At 40.8% G+C, this 27,247-nt stretch overlaps 1 protein-coding gene across 1 annotated transcript in view; it reads right to left on the bottom strand.

Moving 5' to 3' along the window:
• Nucleotides 1–19,142: 19,142 nt before the first annotated feature.
• The window catches only part of RTF1 (RTF1 homolog, Paf1/RNA polymerase II complex component), a 31,644-nt gene continuing 23,539 nt past the window's right edge, over nt 19,143–27,247 (bottom strand). Inside the window, 6 exon segments of the mRNA XM_050897188.1 lie at nt 19,143–21,968; nt 23,823–23,934; nt 24,224–24,319; nt 25,470–25,547; nt 26,122–26,179; nt 26,553–26,674. Coding sequence (XP_050753145.1) covers nt 21,862–21,968; nt 23,823–23,934; nt 24,224–24,319; nt 25,470–25,547; nt 26,122–26,179; nt 26,553–26,674 — 573 coding nt within the window. The 3' untranslated portion in view covers nt 19,143–21,861.

Below are 27,247 nucleotides of genomic sequence, written 5' to 3'. Positions count from 1 at the left end.
ATACTCCTGTATTTCTTTTATGCAATGCTTGTTTTGCATTATTTTAATTTGTTCGCTGCACTTCGTGAAAAACATTCTCAGTGGAGTTCCTTAAAGTTGATCCTTTTGCTCGGGCTGGTTGGTCCTCCGAGTCAGCGGGATCCCACTCACCTCCGGGAGCCACAGCTTCCTTAAATCTATGGCTGAAAATAATCTATGGACTATTTTCTCCACAGGCCCCCATACATGTGCTGGAGATGAACCACTCCTGCCATCTAAACCCTGGTTAATGCAAACTCTCTGGGGCTGCAACAGTCTTCACAACATGCTCGGCACAAGCTCCCCAGCTTCCTTGCAGTGCTGCAGCGACTATTGTGTTGATGAGGATTATCGGGCTTTGGTTTCCCATGAACTGCCCACAAGTCCTTGTTCTCTTGTGCACATGGAGTTAATACTTTTTGAAAAGCAACCTTCCCAACAAAACTTCATATCTGCCGTTGTAACTTTAATCTCATTTGCTGGAGAAAGTAAGATAAACTGTGAATGGAAATAATCATACTGCTGTGCCATAACCACATATTTTCTTTTCATTCAGCTTCTAATAGACCTTCAGTTAATCCTCTGAAATGTTCAGTTCGCAATTAAAGTTTAAAATCTTTTTTTTTTGTTCCTTGTCTTGTTTGTTCAGTGCCTCACTCCCACTATTCTACTGGAAAAGAAGAGAGTGTGAGTAACTAAGCCAGAAATAATGCATGCACCGAACTGCTACAATCAATCCACCAGTTCACGGATAATCTAATTAGACTAACATAGTCTAATTTTAAACTCCATTTTTCTTAATTTATTTTCTCTATAAATCATTGCACTCTCTCGTCTATCACACCAAAACCCCTGAACTCTGAATCAAACACTTATAAGAAAGGTGTATTTTTAACACAGCATTAAAAGACGGTAGGAGGGAAAAAAGGAGCTTAGGACAGAATGAAGTATTGACAGACACCTGGTATATCTTGCATTGCCTCACATCAATGGCTGATCTGGGTCGATCATGCCAGTTTCAGAAAGGGACAATTATTTTTACAACTCTGTCTTCCATAAGAAAAAAAGATTACACAAGGCATTTTCAAACGCCATTTCACGACTCTCCAAAACAGCTCCTAGGATTTGCTCTCTACAATGTCTGGCTCACTCCTGTCCCTCAAAGATGTCAAATTTTAACAGCCTGTCCTGTATTTTAACTTAAAAACTCCTATTTCTCTTTTTTTTCCCCTTCCCCTTTTTGTGTAAGAATTCAGATGCTCACTATTCCTTTTATATACCTGATCGTGTTCAATAATCATCTTGCAGGAACCTGATGAAAATTTAGAAAAGCCTCCAGTCTTTTCCACCTTGTTTGCCAATGCCTCAAGTCTGCTTTTTTCTAGAACATTTTCAGTTTTATTTTTCCCTTGTGCAAGTAACAGATCACAATATCCACGTTTATAATACTGCCCATTATATTGTAAAGAAGTCCAGTTCTCAGCTTTTTATTGAAAACTTCCTAGTTTCAAATATTTTTAGCTATGCCAATTAAGAGTTTGGGCTTAAGTCTCCAGTCTTTTAAAATGTCTGTACTTTTTTCCATAGGAATATTGGATTGTGGATACTCTATACTCAATGGAAAATGGGTACAGTCGTATCCTTTTGCAAAATATTTGAACTTACAGTAATCAAATTGAGTACTATTTATAAGCAGTTATCACATTTAGTATGGCATCACAAACATACTAGATGTTATTTATATTTTTTTTTAAATGAGATTACATATTTAGTACTTGAACAGTACTATTCTTGTGAATTGAGAAAATAATCCAAACTGGTACAGAATTTCTTTCAAGCACATGCAAGCAAATCTAGGCCATTTTCAACTGCAGATCTTCAGTTTCTGCAGTTATCATTACAAACTTTTCTTGGGCATTTCTGATTTTTTTTTACATTTCACATTCTTTTATATACTTCTACATCTACATTCATTTGAGGCTAACAGTACACAATTTTAGCCATTTTTATATTGCATTAGTCCCTGGAGCTAAAGCTAAGCAAACTTTTACACCTTCATTTTCCATAATTACTACAGAATTAAGCCATTTAATAGGCTTTTCTTTGCTGTTCTATTTATCAAATTCGTCTCTACGTTTTTGTTGGAGCACTAAAGAAACATTTGTAGTTTGTTTTTTTTTGGCAGTACAACTACATCTTATATTACAGCAATTTCCTTGTCACACCTTTAAAATATTTCTAAATTGATCGTCGTGTCTGTGAGTACATGTCTACCTAATGTACACATCCTCCTAACAAGCCCTGTCATGTTCACAAGCATGGAATAAATATTTTCTTCTCTAAAACAATTCTAAGCTATTTATTTCCAAGATTTTATTTTATCTTTATATCTAAATTACTTATGCCTGGGAAATTATTTCTGTGCAGTATATTCTGAATCATGTTTAACAAGAATACATTTTCCTCATTTTTTTTCCTTACTGCACATGAACTTAGTACCTCACTGCCTGATAAAAGCGTATTAAGATTTCAGCTAGTATGTAGATGTTCCAGTCTCTTGACACAGCTCTCTCATTAACGTCTTCAAAATAATTCTTTTGTGTTGTACAAAATACATTTACTTAGTTTCTTGGTAAGCGTTTTCAGTCCTTGTCTTTGGGCTTTCGTGAAATAGTTTTGCTCCTGACAGGTGTACTGTCTCTTCACAAATGCTGAGAGCTGCTTTAGCCTCTGTTATTTCCTTGTACAGCCCTACATACTGCTCCCTGTTAGTGCATGCTGACTGCCTTTTGCAGACTCCTCCCTGGGCCTTTTAACTTCCATTCTCCTCTGCCCATTTTCATTGTTGTTGTCTCTGGTGTTTATTTAATATCATCCAGGATAATATAGGCTTTTTTCTTTCCAACACTCGGAGCCTTGTTGGTTTTATTTTGCATCCTGGTGCAGTTTGATTGTTATTTTCTAAGTTTAAATTGGGAAATTCCACCTATATTTTCCTCAGTTTTGGATGTCAACATCCTATTGCAAGATATCCTTGGATTAGATAGCCTCTCCGCAGCATCTTTTTACTCAATTTTATTGTAAGGTCTTTAACTGTATTTCTTTCGGGAAATTCAGTGTTCTTCCGTATCTGATTGACTTTTCTTAACTTACTTTGTATTTTTGACACATATCTAGCCTCTGATCCAGCAACTTCTTCAACAGCTGCTTTACTTCCCTTTCACGTGGCTCTCTGGGCACTCAGGGTGAGACACAACTCGCACCTGAGCATCTCCAACTTGCCTGCCACACTCCTGCAGAGTTTCAGGCACTCAGGGTTTTCGGTTCCCTCTCTTCATATACAAGCTCTTGTGCAGCTTCTTAACACACTCTTTTTCCTACCCTGCTCCTGGCACAATTGCCTGTGCTTGGCTGCTAATGAAGATGATGCTCTTGGTACAAAGATGATGCTCCTGGTACGAGGGAGCGCTCTTCCATGGTAGCTAGAATGAAGTCAGAGTTGGCGGCTTAGAATTAAGAGGAGCCCTTAATAAAAAAACATCAGCTGCCCCGGCAGGGCACCCTCTTGTCTCTCTGCCTCTTTCCTCGAGGTTTCCTCTCGGCAGGGCAGGCAGGAGGGCCCGGCAGCAGGGCGATGATGGCAGGGCGATGAAGCAACCATGGGAGCACAGTATGTGCTCCCTGAATAGACAAAGGACTTTCTCCTGCAGGGCTGCAAGACGGGCACTGTTCAGCAGCACCACGTCTGCCCAGAGTAAACAGAGGCTAAGCTATTGCAGATTATAACATTAACAAATCAGGTTGTCATAGCATTTTAATGCCAGGATTTCAGCTTCTCCTGAGTAAAATTTAAATCTTTCTGTAACACCATTTTCCTTCTTTCTGGATCAAATTATTCACCAGTTTACATCTATTATCGTGAGCCTGGACAACAGACTCTTTTGAATCCAAAAGGATTTTATTTATTCCTCAGTTTTCTGTGAAATTCACATTGTGTGTGTCAGAAATATTCGGTCCTAACCCTAACACATTTAAGGTCTTCATTTAGACCATGGGGCAAAGCTGAAAGCATGCTCAGGCTTGGGGGGAGAGAGAGAGAGACAGTGGGGGGGAGAGAGATGATGAAACAGCTATTGTGGCATACCATTGTTTGACCACTTGAGAACTGTATGACCTTTGAGTTTATTGAGAAATATTAATAAACATGTGAACACAGTGAACCATTTCTCTTCTCTGAAAGCTTATTGTGTGGTTCAGGTTTTTGGAAGAGACTTCTGTAACATTTGTTTGTATCAAAGATAAAAGACAATTCCTCCTACCTTACCTACCTTTACTTGTGTAGACTTTCCTGTAGAGCATGAAAAGAAACAGCAACTCCAGTGAGCATAAATATTTGAGGACAGAATAGAATTTTCTGTCCCTACCATACTTTCTTAAAATAAACCTGTTTTTGTTTCGTTTTTCCAGGAGGCACAAGCAATTCTGCAGAACAACTATTCTAGAGGATGGAACAGAAAGTTATGTGCATTGTGATGGGGAAAGGAGAGAGTTACCAGCAGCCCTGTGAGGGAGTGATGGACAGGGTTGACAAGCAGAGGGCCCAGGATGATGTGAATGAAAGGGAACACAAAATCAACAAAAGAGGGTTAAGCAAGGTCACCTCAATTTCTTACAAGGAATTGCATGTAAGCGAGGAAGTGCCTACAAGGCACCATTATGGGAAAACCCACCAGCATGCCAGTGGGCCCCTCTGAAGTGCCTGTACACTCATGCATACAGCATGGGGAATAAATATGAGGAATTAGAGATCCGTGTGCAGTTGCAGGGCTATGATCTTTTGGGCATCACGGAGACATGGTGGAATGGCCCGCATGGCTGGAGTGCTCCAATGAAGGGATGCAGGCTCTTAGAAAGGACAGGCTGGGAAGATGAGGAGGAGGAGTTGCCCTCTATGTGACAGAACAGCTTGAGTGCATGGAGCTTTGCCTGGGGATGGATGATGAGCCAACTGAGAGCCTATGGGTAAGGACTATAGAGCTGACCAGTATAGATGACATTGTAGTCAGTGTCTGCTATAGGCCACCTGACCAGGAAGAACAAGTAGATGAGGCCTTCTACAGACAGCTAGAAGTAGCTTGACATTCCCAGCCCCTTGTGCTTTTGGGGGACTTCAGCCACCCTGATAAATGCTGGAGGAACAACACAGCAGGGCATAAGCAATCCAGGAGGTTCTTGGAGAACATCGATGACAAATTCCTGACCAAAGTGACAGCGGAGCCAATGAAGACAGGTGCTCTGCTGGACCTCATACTCACAAACAAGGAAGAGCTCATTGGGGATGTAAACAAAGGCAGACTTGGCTGCAGTGACTGTGAGATGGTGGAACTCAGGATCCTGAGAGGAAGGAGTGGAGCAAAAAGCAGGATCACAACCCTGAACTTCAGGAGAGCAGACTTTGACCTCGTCAGGGATCTGCTTGAATGAGTCCCATGGAATAAGGCCCTGGAGGGAGGAGGAGTCCAAGAAAGCTGGTTGATATTCAAGGATCACCTCCTCTAAGCTCAAGAGCAGTCCAGCCCAATGAGCAGGAAGTCAGGAAAAAATGCCAGGAGGCCAGCATGGATAAAGAAGGAGCTCCTGGCAAAAAGTGGCAAAAGGAAGAATAGGGAAAACGTGGGCCTGCTGCTGAATGGGGCAGGGGCCCTGGTGACACAGGACATGGAAAAGGCTGAGGTACTGAATGCTTTTTTCACCTCAGTCTTTACTAGCAAAACCAGCTTCAGAAATCCCAGGCCCCAAAGAACAGGGGGAAAGTCAGGAGCAAGGAAGACATACCCTTGGTGGAAGAGGATCAGGTTAGAGAATACTTCAGCGAACGACATATATAAGTCCATGGGCCCTGATGGGATGCACCTACAAGTGCCAGGGAGCTGACTGATGTTATTGCAAGGCCACTTGATTATCGTTGAACAATCGTTGTGATTGGGAGAGGTGCCTGAGGAGCGGAGGAAAGCAAACGTCACTCCTATCTTGAAAAAGGGGGAGAAGGAAGACCTATGGAACTACAAGCTGGTCAGCATTACCTCAATCCCTGGGAAAGGGTTCTGTGCATTTGCACAGAACTGAGCTGCTTGAGGTGCTCCATGATGGGGAATAGCAATCCCTTATTCTCTCCTCTGAGATGTACCCCTTAAACTCTGCACAGCCTGCCTGAGGCATGCTTGGCGTCTTGTCCCAAGGGCCCATATTTGCCTCGGATGTCATAGTGAATATTACGGTGACCATAGGATGGGGACATGAGTTTCTAATGAACAGCGAAACAGCTGAGCTGGCAACTGTGCTTTTTTTAGCCTTCAGCCCTTTATGTACAGGCTGTGCCAGTGGCTCCACAGGTACTAAAGGATCAGGAAATATTGCTGGATTTGAAAAATCTTTCCTCTCTGCTTTACTTATCATGGCTTGTCACAGAGGATTAAGTTTTCTGCTTTTTCCTCCATATCTGCTCCTCAAGACAGGTCTGTGCTTTGTTTGCTCTGTGTTACCTTCTCTTCTGCATTTGAGCAATGCTCACCTAGCAAATTCATGACTAATCTCTTCTTCTGACCTTATCTTAAAACAGAAAACTAAAGCAAAGGAAAGGAAAAGCTGCACCAGGTATTAACAAACCGAAGTGGCAGCTGAGCAGCAATGCTCGCCAATTGGCAGGATGAAGAGTCAAATGGCAGTGAGTCTGTACCCTGTCCCAGCCTGGAACATGGTTTCCCTTTTAACAGCCTGTTGGAAAAGTCTGTCAGTGACTTGCAGCCCAAAATAAGACTGCAGGAGCTGGTGCTGGCACTGCAGGCAGCACCACCAGCAGCTGCCACTGAACATGGGCTCAAGAACACAACGGAAAAATCTCTACTGCTCGCTCCCTCTGGACGGCTGCAGTTCTTGCCGCCAAGGTGTGCTGCCTAGGGCAGAGCTGGGGGAGAAGGCTGAGCCTGACAGGCTGGGAGGTGAGCAGGAGAGGAAGGACGTGTGGCTGGAAGGTGGCAGGGTGAGGGACTGGGGCTCTGCAGAGGGAACAGAAGGATGATTCGAGACCCTTGAGAGTGTTTGCACAAAGCGCCTCCGAAACCTGAGAAGCAGCATGGTAGAAAGCGTGAAGGAGCTTGTCTGAAAGACGTTTAAGTTGGCCATAGACATTAGAGGCAGGAGTCGGCATCTCATTAATGATGAAAGATAATTAGTAGGGTGGGGATAAACAGCAGAGCACCTTGAAAATGAAGGCATACAGGCAATGTTTGGTGTAATTAGAAAAGTATATGCCAGAAAAGGGATCAAAAAAGAGAGAGAGTGGATCATATGTTGTCAACCCAACTGCAAGAAATAAGATTTTAGGACAAGTCCCCAACAGAGTTATCTTGTAATTAAATTAAGAAAAATAGCAATGTCATGGGGACAGCATCTGACAGGCTCTATAACAATTTCTCCACAATCTTTTCTCAGGACAGCACAGCTCAGCCAGCTGAGCCCTGGCAGCAGAGGAGACTGTGAGCATGGCTACCTGCCAGAGGAATAATGCTCATTCCCCAACACCGGCAAAAACCCTGTACTGGTTCTGCTCACACCTCAGCAAGAAGCACATGCCAGCAGCCAGCCAGCTTAGAGGGGTGATGGCTGGGCAGGTGCTGTGCTCCTACACTGCTCACGTTGCAGTTTGCTCTTTTGTTCCAAATAAGAAGTGGAGGCTTTGAAAAGTATCACTGACATCTGCTCACCACAAACGTACCTGTACTACCCAAACTGAAAAGTACTTGAACATCCGTTTCCCCCAGCACCATTTTTTCTCTTAGTACTTCTTCACCTGTTCATTGCTTGGGAAAAGAAAAAAGAAAAAATCAAGATCTTTAGCAACAAGTCAGCTACTTTGAAGTCTACCATCACACCCACACTACACAATTCCTCTGCAAATTTTGGATGCAATGAAGACCATCATAGTTTCTCCTTGACCCTTGCTCCTCCTCCAATAGACTCTTACTAGTGAATCTCAGAGACTGCTTCTCTCCATGTCTCTCGGCTTCTATTGCTTGTGAAAAATGTAGTGGTTTCTGCCACTTTGCTCTTCTCTTGGTTCCAAAAGAGACTGTGAACAAACCCAAAGAGGCTAGGTCTGCTGGTGGTTACTAAGTATGAGTTTCCAAACAACCCCTGGCTCAGGATGCCCCTGAACTGTGGATGTTGAGTAGCTGGGAGAAGATATCGAGGGAAAAGAGCACTTTCTTTGTGCCCTATTTCTTATACTGTTGTCCTAATCATCCCACACTGGCCGTTGTCTGAGACAGGATAATGGCCCAAAGGGATATTTGATTAGACTCAGCAGGGCAGCTCTGATGGCAGCCCTTCCCCACCTAGAAGAGGAATGCTGCTTCTCCCTCTAAAGAAGCAATGGAGTATTCCCTGGCAAAACTTCTGGCAGTCTAACCGCCTTCTTGTGGGAGCCCTTCCCCACCCGGCATCTTTGTTTCTCCACTTGACAGATTTGCAGGATTTATAAGTCCCTCCTGTTGGGAAGCTCTTAGAAAACCTACTACATTTCTCCCTCACCACACAATTTTACTGTGAAACTTTCAGTCCCTTGATAGAAAAGAGATAAATCAATCTCTTACAGCCTGGTCAGATAAGTGAGAAAATAAAGCTTATTATAGCTGTATGTCTGTCCCATGCAGGAAATCTTTACTTTTTCAGAATGATCCTCACAAGCTTTCTGCTGTTTTAAATGAATCCCAAATCAATTTAGAGACCAAAAAGAGACTGTTCTGCAAAACTCCTGTCCCTCCAGCCTGATTACCAGCTTCAGGAGTCTCCGTGTTTAATTGGTGGAAACTGAATGCAGTGTTCACATCTGATGCGAGTTAGCTCTGTAGCCTCATGGTCTGCTATTGCCTAGAACAAGAAATTTCACCTTAAATGTTCTACCCTTACAAATAAGTGCTCCTCTTTTTTTATTGATAATGCAAGAAGTACCCATTTGATTAAATTACATTTTGACTTAGCTTTATTCATGTCTGAAGGTAAAGTCTGGGATCAAGACATATGAGACAAAAAGAACATGTAAACATTTTATCAGATGTAAGCTGGAGCACCATCTCAACCCATTCAACAAGCAAGCCACCAGCTCCTTCCACAACCAAGCAAGCAAACCAAACAATTTCACAAGCATCCAAAGACTGCAGTCTTAGTCCTCCCACACCAAGAGAAACCCCTCAAGAAACTCACCTTTTGCTATCCTTGCTCAATGTTAGAGTTAAAAAAGCACCCAGAATTGTAACAATAGCCTGAGTGCTAATCCATTAAAAGGAGATTGGTCAAATCATGTGGCTCAGTCCACTTTCAAAAAACTACTCCTCCCTGGATTTTGGTTTTGTGTGTGTCTGTTTCTCCCCACTAATAGCTACTCTAATACACTCGGTAGCTTTGTCTCAAATTTTTTAAACAGTCTAATTTCAGCCACAGGACTTCTGGAACAGAATCACCACATTTTTTAAATGCTGAGCCTTCAAATTGTCTTCCATTTATAAAGACAAGTACCAGGTAATATATTTTCATCAATTTTACATGAATTGCTTTATTGAAGAACCTACAGTTTCCTGATGTGGTTGATTTCCTGGATGATGTGCATGCTGTAGCCATTTATTACCTTTTTTTTCTTTTTGAGAGAGATTAAAAAAACCCTGTGTGCTCCTCAAGGTGATGTTTTTGAATGTGCTTGCCCAAGTGGATGGTTACCATAGCTCCCTGCCATGGCTGAACGGTGCTTTGCCTCCCTGAACTTGACAAATCGATTCTTTTTAATACTGAATGACTTTCTACAATACCATGTCGGTCTTTTCCCAGGATTAATTTTCAGCCACAGTAATAAGAGTAGAAATATACATATATATGTATATTGTTTTATACAGAAACCTAAGGCAATAGTAAACTCCAGGCACTTTTTTTTCCACAACCTAATCAAGTACAGCTGTGTTATTACAAACTTGTGCCAAAAAGCCGGTGAAAGCATTTGGAGAAGGGTGCTTACGAGACGCCACTGAGCTGTGGGAGTTGTTCAGCATGCTCAGTAGCAACATTGCCTCCTCGCTCTCCTGAGCTCAGGGGACTGGTAAAACAAGTCAAGGGACCACCAGTGGAGCAGGTGAAGCCAGGCCCTGCTTCACAAAAACAGTTCTCAGGTTTGTACGGGTCAGCCTTCAAGACGCTGCCTTCAGCCTTCGAGGTGCTGCCTTTCATTCTCCTTGCTCCCCAGGCACCGCAGCCCCAACATCACCAGATCCCCTCACTCTGTCCCAGCACCCCAGACCTTGCTTTCTCTGAGCCCCATGCTCCCCCATCACAGAGGGGAAAGGATGCAGGATGAAGGGACAGTCGGAAAGGTTGTTTGAGGAACAACACTGCTGTGCCTCCTTCCTGGTTTCTGTTGTTGCCACCTTGCCAAAGCACAGAGCTCAAGTGAATAAGCATAGCAGAGCAGTAGGGCTTAGACCTCATGCTTCATCTTTGGTGTTTGAGAATGCCCATACTCAGCCAAAGAGTTAGAAATGCTTTCATGCAGCATGGACTGCTCGCTCTGTCCTCTGACAGCCCACTCAGCCAGCCTCTCCTTTCAAAGTTGAGGTTCAGATCACATTTGACATCTAGTTACATTCATGACAAACTCCCACTTCAGTCTGGCCCTGTTTTAACATCTGAAAAAACATCTGTTGTTCTGCTGCGGCCATCTGCTACCATCCCCAAGAAGTCAGGCCAAAAATACCCAGGTACTTTGAAGAACAGTGTTAGCTGAGACCTAGTATGTGTAAAGACAGGCCAAAAAATGGGTTATCTTAAAATCTTTTATGAATGGGACTTGGTTTCTACCTCCAAGGGTTAGCATCATTGTTCCCTTTGAAAAGGGACTGCAGCAAAGGGAACTAATATACCATATAAATACATAAGTTGTGATAAAATTAAGAATTTACTTCAAAGTGGAAGTTAATGAGCAGGAACACAGAAAAACAAAGGGGTAAGAAGCAGCTGTCCTGGTTGCGGCTGGGATAGAGTTAATTTTCTTCCTAGTAGCTGGTATAGTGCTGTGTTTTGGATTTAGTGTGAGAATACTGTTGATAGCAACAACTAGAACACCAGCGTGTTAAGCAGCACTTATCTTAAGTCAAGGATTTTTTAGTTTCCCATGGTCTGCCAGCAAGCAGGTGCACAAGAAGCTGGGAGGGAGCATAGCCGGGGCAGCTGACCCGAAATAGCCAAAGGGGTATTCCATACCATGGAACATCATGCCCAGTATATAAACAAGGGGGAGCCGGCCAGGAGGCACAGATCGCTGCTTGGACATCCATCAGCGGGTGGTGAGCAATTGCATTGTGCATCACTTGTCTTTTCTTGGGTGTTGCTGTGGGTTGGGTTTTGGGGTTTTTTTTTGTTATATTCCTCTCCATTACAATTATATTATTATTATATCTTATTTTACTTTAAATTGTTCTTATCTCGACCCACGAGTTTTACTTTTTTTCCTCCTCCTCCCCACCCCACTAGGAGTGGGGACGGGGAAGCAGCTGCATGGTACTTAGTTGCTGGCTTGGGTTAAACCACGACAGCAGCCTTCAGAATTTAAATGCTCTCTAATTTTATAGTCATAACTTATAGTTAGTAATCAGGCATCAACAAACTTGTCATGAGTGACGACTCACTTTATGGTAGATTACAGTGGATCCCATTACACATCACTTCTTGAAGAGAGCAGGACCAGAGGAATTACCCAGGCTGTCTCTGCCCAAGCATTCAAAACTTTAGTGTGTGGCAGTCTACAAAGACCTCAGTCTTAGCTTTCAGTAAATAACACAAAATAATCACCACAGGAACAGTCCTGCCCTGTGACTTTGCAATTCAGGTCACCTGTGAGTGAAAATATTCTTCGTGAGGACTCTATCCAGTTCCCACTGCCTCCCCCAAAGTTCCCATCTGCTGCAACAGAGGCTAGATAGACCATTATGTAATATTTGGGGTTGTGTGTTTTCAGGCTTCTGGGCATTCATCCCTGAAGTGTTTCAAGATACAATTTATAAACATAATTTTTCCCCCCTCAGTACTCTTATCTGCCTCTGGAAGAGTACTAGCTGCTGTGAACAGATTGTGCTAGCTGAAACAGGCAACACTGACAGGAAACCCAGGAGTGTATTCTGAAATACTAATACTGTAATATTAAAAACTCCTCAGTGCTAAGCAGTAAAGGGATTTTAGCTTAAGGTGAAAGTTTTTGTTAAAGACCTTATATCCCACGCTGTTACAATAGTTCATTCCCACTCCCAGAATTTGCTTGCTAAGCTGAATTGCAGAACTCTTCACAGCAGATCCTTTACTAGGAGCAGAGCTAAAAAACAATTTTACAAAATGCTAAAATTGTTCTCAGCTTACTTTTAATTTCAGTTTTTGCCATCATACGTTGCTATCTTCAACTTCCTGTCTTTGATGATTTGGGAAAATATTGTGGAAGTTTGCAATGGAAATAAAGATCAATTAATAATCAACTAATCCTGATTCAACGATGAAAATGACTGCTTTGTATTTGAAATTCACCTATTCTTTTTCAGATAAAGACAGCATTTATTCAAATGTTCAAATTTAACTTAATAGTGGAAAAACAGGTTTGCCTCCATAGTCCGTTATAATACTTCCAAGGGGACAGCTTCATTACACAAATAGCTACTCTCAGTTTTTCATGACTAGGAAGTCTTCAAGAGCAAAGTATGAAACAAAAAAATTGTCTTTTTCCTTTTTAGTATTTATGCTGTATACGATCTGCTTTTCTAGTCACATAGATCAGTTTTTTTTCCCAAATCAAGGAAGCCTACAATATTAAACCAACTGTTGAGCTTGTGTTTGTGCTAACTGCAGCCAGAAAAACCACTGCATTAGGACCACTCTTGGGAGAAGATGTAATTTTGCATAGTAATCTTCTAAAGCATATTTAGGATACAAGCAACAATTTTGTTCTAATTGCCATACCATCAACCATCAAAAAAGTCAGTTGTTGCTTCAATAAGATGAGAAATACCCGGTACAGGTAAGCAGCAGAGGCTGCACTAGAACTGCCACCTCAGAAAATGTCCACACATCAGCTGCCGAGTCACTGGTGTTCAGATGGCTTCCTCACATCAGCTTGTACTCCTCCACTACCACTTCCAGTAAAAGGCCTAAAAACTGATAGCCACACATCCGGTTTTAGGGGCTGATCTTTTACACAGCAATTTCACCTTGAAAAAGAATGGAAGTGAGTTACCTGTTGGCAGACGTGCCACCAGGAAGAATTAGAGAAGGGACGAAGCAGCCGCCATTTATGCTGTTGCACTCAAGGCAAATACTCCTGTGCCCCAGGTGCAGTATCTGGCAATTGCACGTTTGTCCATAGTCATTAAGGAGAGCAAACAAATGATTCAAGAATGGTCCTTTCATAAAGCACAAAGTCACAATCATCACAGATTTCAGATAAAATTTTATCTGTTTGATTTAGTGGCACATTTTACAGCTCTTGAGATTTCCCCCTTCCCACTCTTTTGAATTTCTTTCCTGAAGCAGGCACAGTGAAATAAGGCACAGTGATCTTGGTCATGCTGTTTACAAAGGCAGATCACTCCCAGCTTCTTATCAGTACTGCCCCTTCCTCCAACCCACTGAATCACAAATCCAAACTCCTCAAAGACTTGATGTATTTTGGTCATTGTATGTATATAAACTCATGCCGGAAAATAACCTGTATTCTTTGCTTCCATGTAAATTATTTAGCATTAAGCTGTATTTATGAATCTTGTCTAAAATGGGCTTTAACAACTTGACAAAGTTACTTATCTGCAGTGTAATTTATTACCCTGTCCACCTTTGTATTTTCTGCAGAACAAGCTGACAGAGGTTTACTAACTAACCAAAAACCTGCCCCAGAAAGACTGAGGAAATGTAGTATTTTTACTTGAGAATTAACATGAGATTTGGGACATTAACCAAAGACTTCCAGCAAGTTTTTTTCCAATGGCTTTCTTACCTTTCTCCTTTGTTGTCATCATGGGTTTCTGCACTGACCTACTGTAATTTCTCCAGAACAGTACTCAAAAACCATAGCTCTCATATAGCAAAAAGTTTTATACATTTACTAAACCCAAACAAACTTGTGCAGGATCCATGATAATTTACGCACATGCAATTAAGTCAGGGATGTTGCTTGCAAGTGTTTGTATGAGTAACCACCAATTCCTCAATTAACCTATTTCAGAACTTTAATGTTCCTTAAAAATCATTTCAGAAAATTACTTACTGCATGATGCTTTTCTACAACATGGGTGAAAATAACGTGGTTCACTCCAACCAGGTGCCACATTTGGCACAGGTGGAAGGCTAGCTATCAGAAAGCAGCATATATTATGTCTTGAAGTTTGCACAGTATTTGTCCTCATGGACCAGAGGTTCTCAGTATTTTCCAGACTATGACCACTCTTTCCCACCCTCATTAGGGCTCAGTGTTTCTTCTGTTGTCAGGGGATTACAAATGTGTGGAAAGACAGAAGCTCAGAATGGCATATAAATAGTTTTAGTAGAGCAGACAGTCTGCAGCTAGCTTTCAGGAATTAGAAAGACATCAGCTATTGTCAGGATCAAAAAACATAAGGAAAGTCAATCAACTTTTTTTTTTAAAAGCTCGATATGGAGAAAAGAAAAAGACACAAAGAAAACCCCTCCATAACTATTACTCTTTAAGAAAGGAAATTACACTGCCTTACTTCATACTGCATAAGGGTATTAAGTCTCTTAAAGCATTCAGCTCACTCTTTGACACTAAGTGCCAGCTCTTCTAAAGAGAAAACAGTCCTTTTCCATTTCAAATAATTCCTCTCATGTTTCAATACTGAAGACTGAGTGCAAAGTTAATGATAAAGAATATATTCTACCCCAAATACATTCTACCCAACCTAATCACACTCAGATTAATTATTTGCTCTACAGAAAATACACTTTATCACTCACAGACTACTGGAATGCAGGATGCTGAGAATTTAGGAACAGCCAGTTGTTAAATTCCAGGTTCTTCCCAAGAAGGAGAGAGTCACTGTCCCCCCAGCAGTGGGCTACGGTAGCAGAACTGCTCTTTACATTTTCCATTCAATTAAAAGATATAAATTAAGAAACTTATGCATGGACTGTATATTTAGAGAAGCCAGACTGTAACTAAATCAATAGCCTATAATTCTCATTTGCAAATAGCTAAGTGCTGTGTTTGGCAACATGGGTAACTCCTATCAGTTGTCTTAAAACAGCTTGACTATGGAGCAGACAAGCTACAGCAAAGTAGACTCGAGTTTCACTTAGAATTTACTGTAAATAGGGTCATAGTATAATTTAGATTAGATTAACCTCCTGCACCCAGCAGGGTCAGCTCCAAGGCCACGTTGCTCAGGGCTTTATGCAGCTGAAAACCTCCCAAGGATACGTTGCACAAGCTCTTTGGGCAGCCTCTGCCACCAATTCACTGTCCTCACAGAGGGGTTTCGTTACCTTTAATCAGAACCTCTAGTTTCAAATTATGCCATTGTCTCTCATCCTTCCCACACACACACACACAACTGTAAAAAGCAGATCACTTTCCTGACAACTTCTCCACATTTACTGGAAGGCTGCTATTTAGCTCCTCCTGAAGTTGCCTCTTCTGTTAGACTGAAGATCTTGTTTATGGGCAAAGAGGAAGCATAATATATATATATTAGTAAAGCTAAAAATTTATTGTTAGGATATGGAAATCTTAACCTAATTCAAGGATTGCTATTAGCCTAGATCTAATTATTACAGGAAAAGAAAGAATAATAATGCAGTTGAGTACTTTTATACAGAAGTAGTCGCAGTAATACAATTAAATTTGTAACACACATTTCTCGGTTTCTATCCCTTTTCTAGGGGTTATTTTCATCCTTCTGTTGCTCCTCTGGGTCTCAAAGTCAATAGCTCGAGACTGCTGGAAAAGATAACGTGAAGCTGTCAGCATCTGGAGTCCTTTGTTGGGAGGAATATGCTGCTGCTTTCTTCCTCCTCCCTCTAGGATCCACTTGGGGTTCTTTTTATGTTTGCTAACATGCTTTTACATCTTTCTCTTTACTCATTGGTCTACAGCTCCATGCTACATCCAAATTTATGATATATGGTGACCTTCACGTATGTTAGATATGATTTCTTTGTTCTGTTACTCCCTAAACAGAGTTTTGTCCAGTTCTGGTTCTGCCTTTTTTAAAAGCAAACAAACAAACGAACGAAACCAACAAAAAAACCCCAACAACAACAATAAAAAAATGCACACACCCCCCAACAACAAACACATACTTGACTGCTGTAACCACTCACCAATATATGACTACAGGGTCTCCAGTCCCATACATGTGCCCCGTCATCCATCTGTACTTCTCTATGCTACATCCTTCATTTCCACTTCTAAAGGTCTCTGCTATCATACCATGCCTGCATTTCTCTCCACCACATCATTGTTTTGCTCATAAATATCTCATTCTACATAAAATAACTGCTTATTACTCTTACATATATAAAACTATGGTTGCACCACACAAAGGTAAACAGAAGTAAAATAAATTAGCCACAGATATCTGGCCAGTTAGAGAAATCATTGTTATAGCAAAGCTAAGTAAACCAAAGCTACAGGCAGGTCAGGCAAAGTCCAGAAAAGGAAGCCTGATAAGCCTCAGTGCTGAGGCCTTGCAGACTCAGTACTAAGGTTATGGCCTGTTACTAACAACAGTAATATGGTATTATAATGGTACATCATTACCTTCTTCCAGTTGAACAAGCCCCAGCCCCTGACCATCTTGGTGGCCCTCCACTAAACTTGCTCCAAGCGGCTGAAGTCTTCCTTGAACTGGGGAACCCAAAAACTGGACACAGTATTCTACATGTGGTCTAATACAAAATGCCAGATACACCGTCATAAGTACTATAAATACTCACCCTGCCTTCTGTTACTCATATGTAATTGCAACATATTAGCTATTCCAGGGAAGCTCCTACTTTAATTTACCTTCTTTAACTGCTCATACTCTTAGCCGGATACTGCTTCTTCTCAGTAGAAAGGAGAACGCTAAAGAAAAATAGTCAAATGTCTAAAGGCTGGCACATGAGGAACACCTACTTGTGATAGCCTGACACAGTTGGGCCACAGGAGCCTTTAACATCTAGATAGATGTCAAGGCATAAAGAACCCCAAGGGAGCATCTAATGGCTGTCTTTCCAAACAGCTGGAAAAGTTTAAGATGTTACCACCACAGCTCTCTTCATGTTTACTACCCCCACAGTGCAACTGACAAAGCAGGAAATAAAGCTTTTTTTTTTTTTTTTTTTGACCCAGATAACTCCACACAGTATGAGACTCAAGAAATTGCTCATATGATATTCCTTCAGCTGCTGAGGACAAGGAGGGGCTAAAATCTCAAGCGGTTGATGATGGTGGTAAGGGAGAACCAGTGAGTGCTTAACCATTCCAGCTAAAAATAAAAAAAGAAAATTCACCCATTTATTTGGCTACTTAAGCATCTCCCTCTAAAAGACTAAGTTACTGTGCTGAAGGTAGTAAGTCTACGTATGTATCAGTAATTTAAGTATCAAATTTACAGCACTTATTTCCCACAATTAAGAACCCCCAAATTCAAAGCTCAGAGTGGTCTAGTTAAGATGGGGGGGAAAAACAAAGATGCCAAAGCCCAAATTTGAGATGACATCCATGTGTCTTTCTATTCCCCAGTATGTATAACTAGTGAAGCATTTGTGCAGACTCCTCATTTTCAGTTCTCACCTTCTTCTGCTTCCACCTTCTGCTAGGAATGAACTAGCTGTGAAGAAAGTGCTTCACTTTTCCTTTGAGGCACAACATTTTTTCCTTTGGTTGACTATCCTTCCCAAAGCCAGTTAAAAACTGTCGCCCATCCTGAAGACCCTTTATCCTAAAGTTTCCTTGAAAATCTGTGACCTTGCACAGCAGCTTAGAAGCATATGCATTTAAAAAAAGCTCATAAGGAGGTAGAAAACTCAAAATGTATTTTGTTGTTCAAAGTGCATCAAAGGAACACTTTGCTGATCGAATCTCAGTTACAGCTCTTCACACTACAGTGCAACAGGCTGTCTTCCAGCCTCTTCAGTGATAAATCCATAGAGACAATTTTGTTTCACAGACAGCCCTAGCATGAACTCTAGACATACACACCCAGAGATTCTCAGAAAGGATGTGTGTGTTGGGAAAGGCTGCACTGCTCATAGCAAGCCACCGTGTCTGAGACAAATTCTGCGTGCTGCATGTAGGAAGGGGGATGGGGAGGGGGCAGTACACGCAGGGAAGACAGACAAAACTGGAGAAAGCAATATGAAATTACTTATAGAATCATAGGACAATTCAGGTCAGAGGGGAACTCAGGGAAGTCTCCAGTCCACCCTCCTGCTCAAAGCTGGGTAAGCTACAAGGTTGGATCATGTTACTCATGGCTTAATCCAGCCTTCTCTTGAAAACCTCCAAAATAGAGACAGAGCAATCTCTCTGGGCAACCTGGTCCACTCTCTGACTGTCCTAAGGGTGAAAATTTTTTTCCTTACCTCTTGGCAGAACTTGTCCTATTTCAAGTTATGCCTGTTGTGTCTCATCATCCCACCAAGCACTCCCTGAGAACAGTCTTGCTTCATCTCATTCAGTAGCTTCTCTAAGTTCAGCTACATGCTTTAGCATCTTTAATTACAAAAGTAGTCTGGATTTCTACAAGATGAGCAAAGTCTGTGTTTTTACTGAGATGCAGCAGAGGTGCAAATGAACTGACCTTCCAAGAGGCTCCGTTTGATTCTAGTGATAAGGAACAACTCCAGTTGTTAGAGAGTGATCCAGGAGTCAACAGCCACTCTTGCAAAAGAGGGGGCTTACTTTTCATTAGTTATTTTACAGTATTAGTATTTTAAATAAAATTGTCCAGACTGATAAATGAAGTGTCAGTTTCTGAAAAAACAAATTCCAGACAGGAAACCCTTAGCACCTCAGATCAAGGGATAAACAATCAACCTTATTAAACCAACAAACCAAGTTTATTTATAGAAGTCTGTACAATTGTGATGAACTATGCTAGGACACCAATGAAACAAAGCAAACAAATCTCTCCCTCTCTAACGAGTGGGAGGTGTAGTCACTCACCTTTACATGCACTTAAAGGAAAAAAGATTACAGCTTTCATACACAGTTCTGTAACTATTCAAGAGTACTTTCTTGATGTTTTATTCTCAATATAAGAGGTTTGCATGATACTTTACTGACTGTTGCCTCTCTTAAAAACAGTATTTCAGCAGAATCCAGAGACTGTGAGAGGGTAAGTGGCAGTTTCATAGTTGCAGATAACTAGGACATAGTCCACCATTCAGATCTGCCTTCTAACCTCACTGCATCTCTTCTGTTTTGGTTATCTCCACTAAAAGTTACTTGCAACACTGCATGGGTCTCGTCAACATTTTGGCTGTAGTACAGACTATTCTTGCGTTACCAAATGTAGAAGTTACCTAAAACCAATATATCAAGGGCAAGCATATTAAAAATACTGAATTTGAGTTAACTTTACCTTTAGAGACCACTTGTCACTGCACCTCAGAGCTCTGAGGCATTTCTGTAGAAAAATCAGTTCCTGAATCGCTTGATTTGGCAATTATTTCTGCAAAGCATTGGAGAGTGATTATTTTGAAAACTGGCTATTGCAAAATAAGTTTAGACTTTTTTTATTACAAATCTGTAACATCATTGAAGCTGTTGAAAAAAAACAAAATCATATCAAATGCATATCTACACAATGAATCACGATGTCTCCTATGAAGTTATCGTGGTAGATTCCATAAATCCACTCTTAAGAAGTTAAAAGTACATATATGTGAGAGCCTACTACAACTCCAGAGAAGCTGCTAAAATAGGCCATCAAATAAAGCAGTCTATGGTTACATATTTACAGAATAACCCACACGTGTCCTAGAACTAGGGACTATTCGGTAAATAAGTATTGAAGGATTTCTAATTATTTGTTTACATGGTAGATAAGAGCTGCTTCATAGGTTGATTTTCTTTTTATACACAGTTCATAGTATCAATCTGCACACTATTACATGATGTTTCTTTAAAGCTACTGTTAAAAAAAGGAAGAGAAAGTTAAATAAGAACTAGATTAAAGTTTCATTAAGAATCCAACAAGAAAGTATCAAACACAGGTTTAAACGTAACCAGTGTATGATTTCAGAAAAACAGTAATGCTCTGACACAAGAAGAGCATCAGCATTTTCCCTCTTCAGGGTCCCCCAGAAACATTCCTATCCAGTTCAGTGCTTAAGTTATTCTATACGTACTGGCCTGAGTAGGAACAAACACGTGCTTGCACGCTTACCTGAACGAGGGCCTCTAACCTTTTAGACTTCTAATTCTCTTTTAATTTAGTTCTTAGCTCCATATATTCAGTTGTATCTTGTTTGGAAAAGTTCTTCGTTAAATGTCACTTATATTTACACTTTGATTTTTAATTTTTTTTATTTTTTTTTTTACACCTGAGTGATAATTTAGCTGTCTTGTGTCCAGTCAAATATTCCATAAAGCCATACAATTCTTGTGCTAGTGTTGCACTCCACTTGTACCAGCTTATATATGAAAAATGTGCATCAGCTACCTCTCATACATTACCCACTGACCTTTCTACTATGTCCTTACTGTGTCCTTCCCTTTCCACACAAAGTGATTTTTATTTTTTTAATTTTTTTGTTTGTTTATAGAAGCCCCGTTTAAATGGTTCACAAAGCAAGAAACAAAGTGAGCTGGAGCCCAGTGAAGACATGACGACTTAAAAAATATGTAATATTGGAGGCTTGGAGAAGAAATTAAAGCCCAACCAGTGAGCACCCCAGGGCCATCCCAGAAAAAGCTACTCCACTCAGTTACAGCTGGAGACTCCGGATGTGCTATAGATGACAAGTCCCACATCAAGAGCTGTGTACCTTTCTCTCATCAGTTAAGTGTAAGTAAAAAAGTGAACATGAAGTTAAACAGCTATATCAGCCAAGCCGTTTTAGTAAGAAGAATCACATTTAATGAGTTTCTTTCTTGCAATTTCAGATGCTCAAGTACAGCTGGTAGAAATTCAAAACAGCCGTAAAGAACTGTGACAGACGGATACAAATAGTACTGCAGCTTAAAAATGATAAAAAACACCTGAAAAAAAGTCACACAACCCTCCCAAAAAAATTTACACTTTGAACCTAAGCCAGTTTTTGAAGATTCCCTTCTCCAAAGCTAGGATGAAGGAGGAAGAAGAAGAGGAAGAAAGTGCAGATGACCTTCCAGCCACAAAGGTCTTGCGCCAATGTTTATTCACCGTGCCTGTGGTGGTATGTAAGGGGAGATCACCAAGTGCTGATTCTGCGACCACCAAGAGATTTCTATGGAAATCCAGACCTCAGGCTAATACTGAACACAGAGTGGACCAACGAGCTGCATCAACAAAATAAAAACAAAACTCAAACTAAAAGAAATGGGAAAACCCCAAATAGCACAGATCCACATTTGTGAGGGGGGCAGGAGGAAAGGGCAAGAAGGGAGGTCTATACAGTAAATAATTGAATGGTTTATGTTACAGATGACTGGCAGTTTTAAAGAGTCTCTTCCCAGCTCCATTGCTGCTCCAACCCAGAAGGGAGAACTGAAAAGGGAGGAAGAAAAGGTAGGACATCGTCATGGAGCATGCAGGATCAGAAGCAGCAGAGTGGGCATGCTCAAATAAGCCCCCGCCTCTTTTTGTAGTCCTCCAAGTTCAATGATCGCCGAGGGGCACCATCTTTTGCTGGTGGAGCCTTGGAGGTGATGGCCAGTGCCTTAGATTCTGTTGGGGATAACAAAAGAGTGAGGACCGAAATACATGAAAACTACAGATTTTTACTTTTTGCTTTTGCTGACAACTTCACCACAAAATCACATTTGGCTTCTCTAGCATACATCAGGTTAGAACTTCAGTTAATAATACGGGCAGTATCTGGTAGCTTATCTTCATGGATAAAGCATGTGCAATTTTGAAACTGTTTGTTAATCCAGCTTTCTGCTGACAATTATACTTTCATTTCTTAAGAAAACTACTCTATAGCACACTTAAATCACAATACAAACAGAGCCTTCAGGCTCAGTTCCAGGATCTTTGATAAATCATTATCCCACGTGAATAGCAAGCACAGAGAGACAGATAAAAAGTGGACAGAAGTCAAACTTCCTATCCACGTCTACAATACACATTTTAACCAGTCCCCAGGTTCTGTTAAGAAAGGAGACTGCACAAAGCAAGATGCCAAAAGAGTGTTCTGTCTGAGGAAAAAAACCAAAACAGCCATACTTAAACCTCTACCTATATTGTGTCTCTCATCCTTCTCTTTTCAGTCCCCTTCCTGGTTTTCACTGTCCTTTAGTGCCTAACCCTCATCTGCTTGCTGGCTCTCTGAAGTTCATAACTCTCACTATCTGCTTCAGGAAGTCTCCTATTCTTGGCATCCTACCTCATTCTGTAGTCTTATGTCCAGACTTCCAATCTTGACCTAGTTTGGAAAGACAACCTCTCCTACTTTCCCTTCTTGACAAGTATGTTCTTATAGTAATTCCTAAATTGTTGTCCTCCAAGAAACTTCAGCTTTAATCCTTCCAGTAATGCAAGAAAAAATAAGCTTCGTGAGTCAAATTGCACTGGTATACTCCCATGCTTTCCCCCCACTGGAAAACAGCTCGATAGGACAAGAGAAAACAGCCTCAAGTTGTGCCAGGGGAGGTTTAGATTGGATATTAGGAAAAATTTCTTCACTGAAAGGGTTGTCAAGCATTGGAACAGGGTGCCCAGGGAAGTGTTTGAGTCACCAGCCCTGGAGGCTTTTAAAATATGTGATGTGGTGCTTAGGGACATGGTTTAGTGGTGGAATTGGTAGTGTTAGGTTAACGGTTGGACTCAATGATCTTAAGGGTCTTTTCCAACCTAAATGATTGATGATTCTATGACACTAAGCTGTTCTTGCCACACATCTCAGGCTCTCAAAGTCAAGATCACAAAGAGGAAGGGTCAGCAAATCTGTGCCTATAAGCATACCTTCACTCCCTGCCCAGTGTTTTGGTTCCCCTAAAATTTTGCTTCGATACCATCTGCAATACCAAAGTTAGAGAACAGCAACTTGGTAAAGCAGCAGGTTCAAAATCAAATAAAAATACTTTATCCACATAGTATGTACACAGATTATGGAACAGGACATCACAGACACCCAAAGCTTATCTGTCCTCAAAAGTGATTAGACAAATTAATGAAGTAAGTATCAAGGTACATATCAAGGCACATATCAAGGCTTATTAAATACAACACTCTTGTCTGTTTCGCAAAGATTATGCAAGTCATAGATACTGTAGCCTGGAAGAGTAAATCAGAAAACACTCATTACCTCCTTTTCTCCCGAGGCATTTGGAGCAAGGATATGGGTATATTTGGGCTTTCAGTCTAACACAACACAGTTGTTCTTGTTTTCTCAATGGACATCACTAGCACACATCCCCTCCTCCTCGCTTCAAGATACTTGCCAAGATGACAAACACAGAGTCCTTGCTCCCACTTTCAAAAGCCCACCAATGATGCTGAAAGAACTATTCTGGAAGAAGTGAGCTCTACCATAATGACCTGGACAATCACATCCCCAAACTCAGCTGGAACACCTACCTGAACTGGGAACCTGAAGATCAATCTTTACATCAAAGTCATGCACTTTGAAAAGATCTTCTGAGAGGTCACTGGCTGATTTAGAGTTCACATCTTTATCCTTCCCTGGACCCTGAAATAGAAATCACAGTAAGTCTCCAACCCTTATCTGTCCAGATAAACAGAGATAAAAATGCTTTTCCCCACTTCTGCCACAAAGGTACTTAGTTTAGCTTTCATACTGCTAGAGAAACTTAATTTTCTTTCCCCAAGAAAGAAAAAGCTGTTTCTTTTTTATGATAATGCTCTACAGGATACCTATTCCTAGAACTGAAGCATGCACATCTACTATTAGTCATAAGCTTCTAGAGCAAAATGGTGACAGTGGGAGGAACGTAACAGAGACAGAAATGGAAACTTGCCTTACTCATGTCCTTTGGAGCATCTGGTAATACACCAGAGCCGTATTTTGCATTTAGCTGGGCAAGGATGGCAGCTTGGACAGCAGGATCTCTAGACTGCAGAAGGGAAAAAAGACACCAAAAAAAACCCCCAAAAACCATTGTATTTAAATTAGCGAAAACAATACTGCCATTTTGTTAAAAAAGCACTCACATCCATGAATCTAAAACCATAAGAGGCTGTAGATCAGTTAGCCCAATCTTCAGGATCTCAGAGAGAATAGAAATCATCCTGATACCTGTGTAATGCATCTGAGAGTAACAAACTAAGAGCTATCCTTCAGAAAGTCTTTCTTTGAGAAAATGAGAAATACACTTCCTGTTGATATGGTTTGCTCCCGTGACTAGTCTTAACACTATTGTTAGATGTATTTGCTTTCAGCTTACAGTTCTGGCTGAAACACTCTACTAGAGAGAAGAAATCTTTAGAAGACTGTGTTCTCTACATAATAGTTGTCTACCATAATAAAGCTACTCAGTTATGATTCTTTTCTAATAAAGAATTATTTCAGAAATAATTATTTAACTCAAGCCCTGCAATAAAATTCCTTTTCTATTCCCTTGCCAGTTTGTGGAGACTGAGAGTCAACCTGATCAGTTTTTTTTTTCAACTACCGATACCAGAACCATATACTATTCCAGGACAGGCCTCAACAAAGTCAGATTACTTAGAAGTAGGAGCTGATCACCTTGTTATCCATCATTTATATAGCTAGGACTGCACTAGCAGGTTTTGCCACAGTGTCACAGGGGAAGTTTGTGTTAAACTACTTTATCCATCACAGGCCCAAAATGCCAGGTGTCCTCTCTCCTTTCACAGATCTTTCAGGAAAGTTTCAACTAATTAGAAGTGAAACTCACACCTAAAGCAAACTGTCTTCCCAGAGCTAAATCTGAGTAGTTCTACATAGAATAACTTACCACAGAAGTCTAAACCATAGTTGCTTCTCCATGTACATTCCCACATCACTTATATCCTTCACGCTTTGCATTAAAAAAAAAAAAAAAAAATAGTGCTTCTTCCTTCTTTTGGGATAGCGAGACCAGGATCTCACTCAACTATATCTCACCCTGGCATCTGGAGAGTTAATAGCATATGGCACAGTTGGGAATGAATACAAACAACATTTTCCTTCCTACTCTCTGCGTTACATTGGTTTCTGTTTCTCTGCAAATTGCCTCAACTGAACTTAAGTATTACACTCACATTAGACACTATTGTGGGCTTGCACTGCCGCCTAGTAAAGGGGTCCATTTGTTGGTTTTTCATGCTGTGACTTTCAGCCTGAAGAACAAAAAAACACATGGTTTTGCAGAGTTAGCTACTTGCACCCTTGTAAATCCTACCACAGCACCTGGTCCATGCAAGCACTCATCAGCTATATATAATATCAAGATCAGAGGAAAACCAGCAACAGCATTACAGATTAGAAAGATTTTGACACCCTCACAGTCCTATGCTTCCCAGGGCAAAACTGTCCTTATTGAATATAACACAGAAAATAGGTGCACAACTCTCAGAATAGTTAAGGCTTAACCATTTGTTAACAAGCTTAACTTTTCCTTAATAGAAGTGTCACTTCAGAGAACTGGATATTTCCTTTACTACTTCATTCTCTGAAGTCTCCTTTCTGATTTCTTTCCCATATAAAATGCACTAAGTCACTATTACAGTCAGTAATCTGCTGATAATTGAGTTAATCAAAAAGATAAAGCAATATGCTTCAAAATTATGCCATTTGCCTATATGAAAGATTTTATAGATCATTAAAAAAATTGAATAACTTCACCATGCAATTATCCCCTTTTGCATCATTTCATCTCTACTTGTACAGAAGTATTAATTCAGCACTATTTACCACAAGAGCCTTCTCAGACTCAACGATATTCCACTCTCTATTTCTCTGGTTGATGTAACTGCAGAAAGGAAAAAAAGGAGGGTGGGGGAAAGAAAGTGACTGTCATTTATCAATCCCTACACAACAAAACGCCTGACAGCATTCTTGCAGCTTCATCCTAATCACAAATTACTCCTATTGCAACACAACTGCTAGCTGGGGTATGTGGAAGAGAGTTTATGTTTTTGACAGTTTTAACTGAATGACAGATACAAGGAAGTGAAGACAGGCAAACACTAATAGAGCCATCATGACACACATTTCATGAATAAATTGTACAGGAAAGAAGAGACAAAATCTTGTAGTTAATTCGCTACTGCATTAGTTTATCTTCTCCATATATTTTGATTGATACTATTTAAGAAAGAAAATTCCCAATATCTGCTGCTTACCTGATTGCAGAAATGTTTTTTGTTCGTTGACGATCCAGGGCCTCTGCTCTCTCTTCAAGTTCATTAAGCTGATCTTGAATCTGTTTGGCCTTATCTTGGTCCCCCAAGTCCTCAGCCATAGCCTTCAACCAAACAATAACTCATTAGGCACTACACTCTCTACCACAGAGCTAGTCAGAGAAACAAGGGATAGACCCATGAATCAGCCAGCTAACCCTATTCCAGTTGCAGATGTTCTACGCCGTATGGTAAGAATACAACAAAGAGCTAAACTATCCTTACAGCTCAAGGCAAAACAGGACTTCTTACTCTGAAGAACTCTGAAAACCTTTGAAACCCCTTAAACTAAGGAAGATGTAGGAACACTAGTCCCAGCATGAGAAGGGCAAGTCAGCTGATTTAAGTTACAGGTTTGATTAAAATTTAATATCACTATTTACCAGCTCAGGAAAAGAATGATTATTTCTGCAACCGTCAGTTGCCACATATTTCAGGGAGTTGGAGAGTCCCCTACCACACCACGAGACCAACAACAGTAGCTTATTATGCCACCTGGTGACAACAAAAAGCAATTGCACTCTTCTGCAATGGAAAACTAACAATTTACATATTCGTTCATAGTAAAATGATGACCAAACAATACAGCTAAGCCAAAGAATGTAGAACTAAAGATTAATACAAACTCTTTGTTTTTA

The sequence above is a fragment of the Gymnogyps californianus genome, chromosome 5, assembly GCF_018139145.2.
Source record: "Gymnogyps californianus isolate 813 chromosome 5, ASM1813914v2, whole genome shotgun sequence".
NCBI classification, from domain to species: Eukaryota; Metazoa; Chordata; class Aves; order Accipitriformes; family Cathartidae; genus Gymnogyps; species Gymnogyps californianus.
The sequence above is the reverse complement of the archived record's forward strand: the minus strand, read 5'-3'. Positions and strand labels throughout refer to the sequence as shown.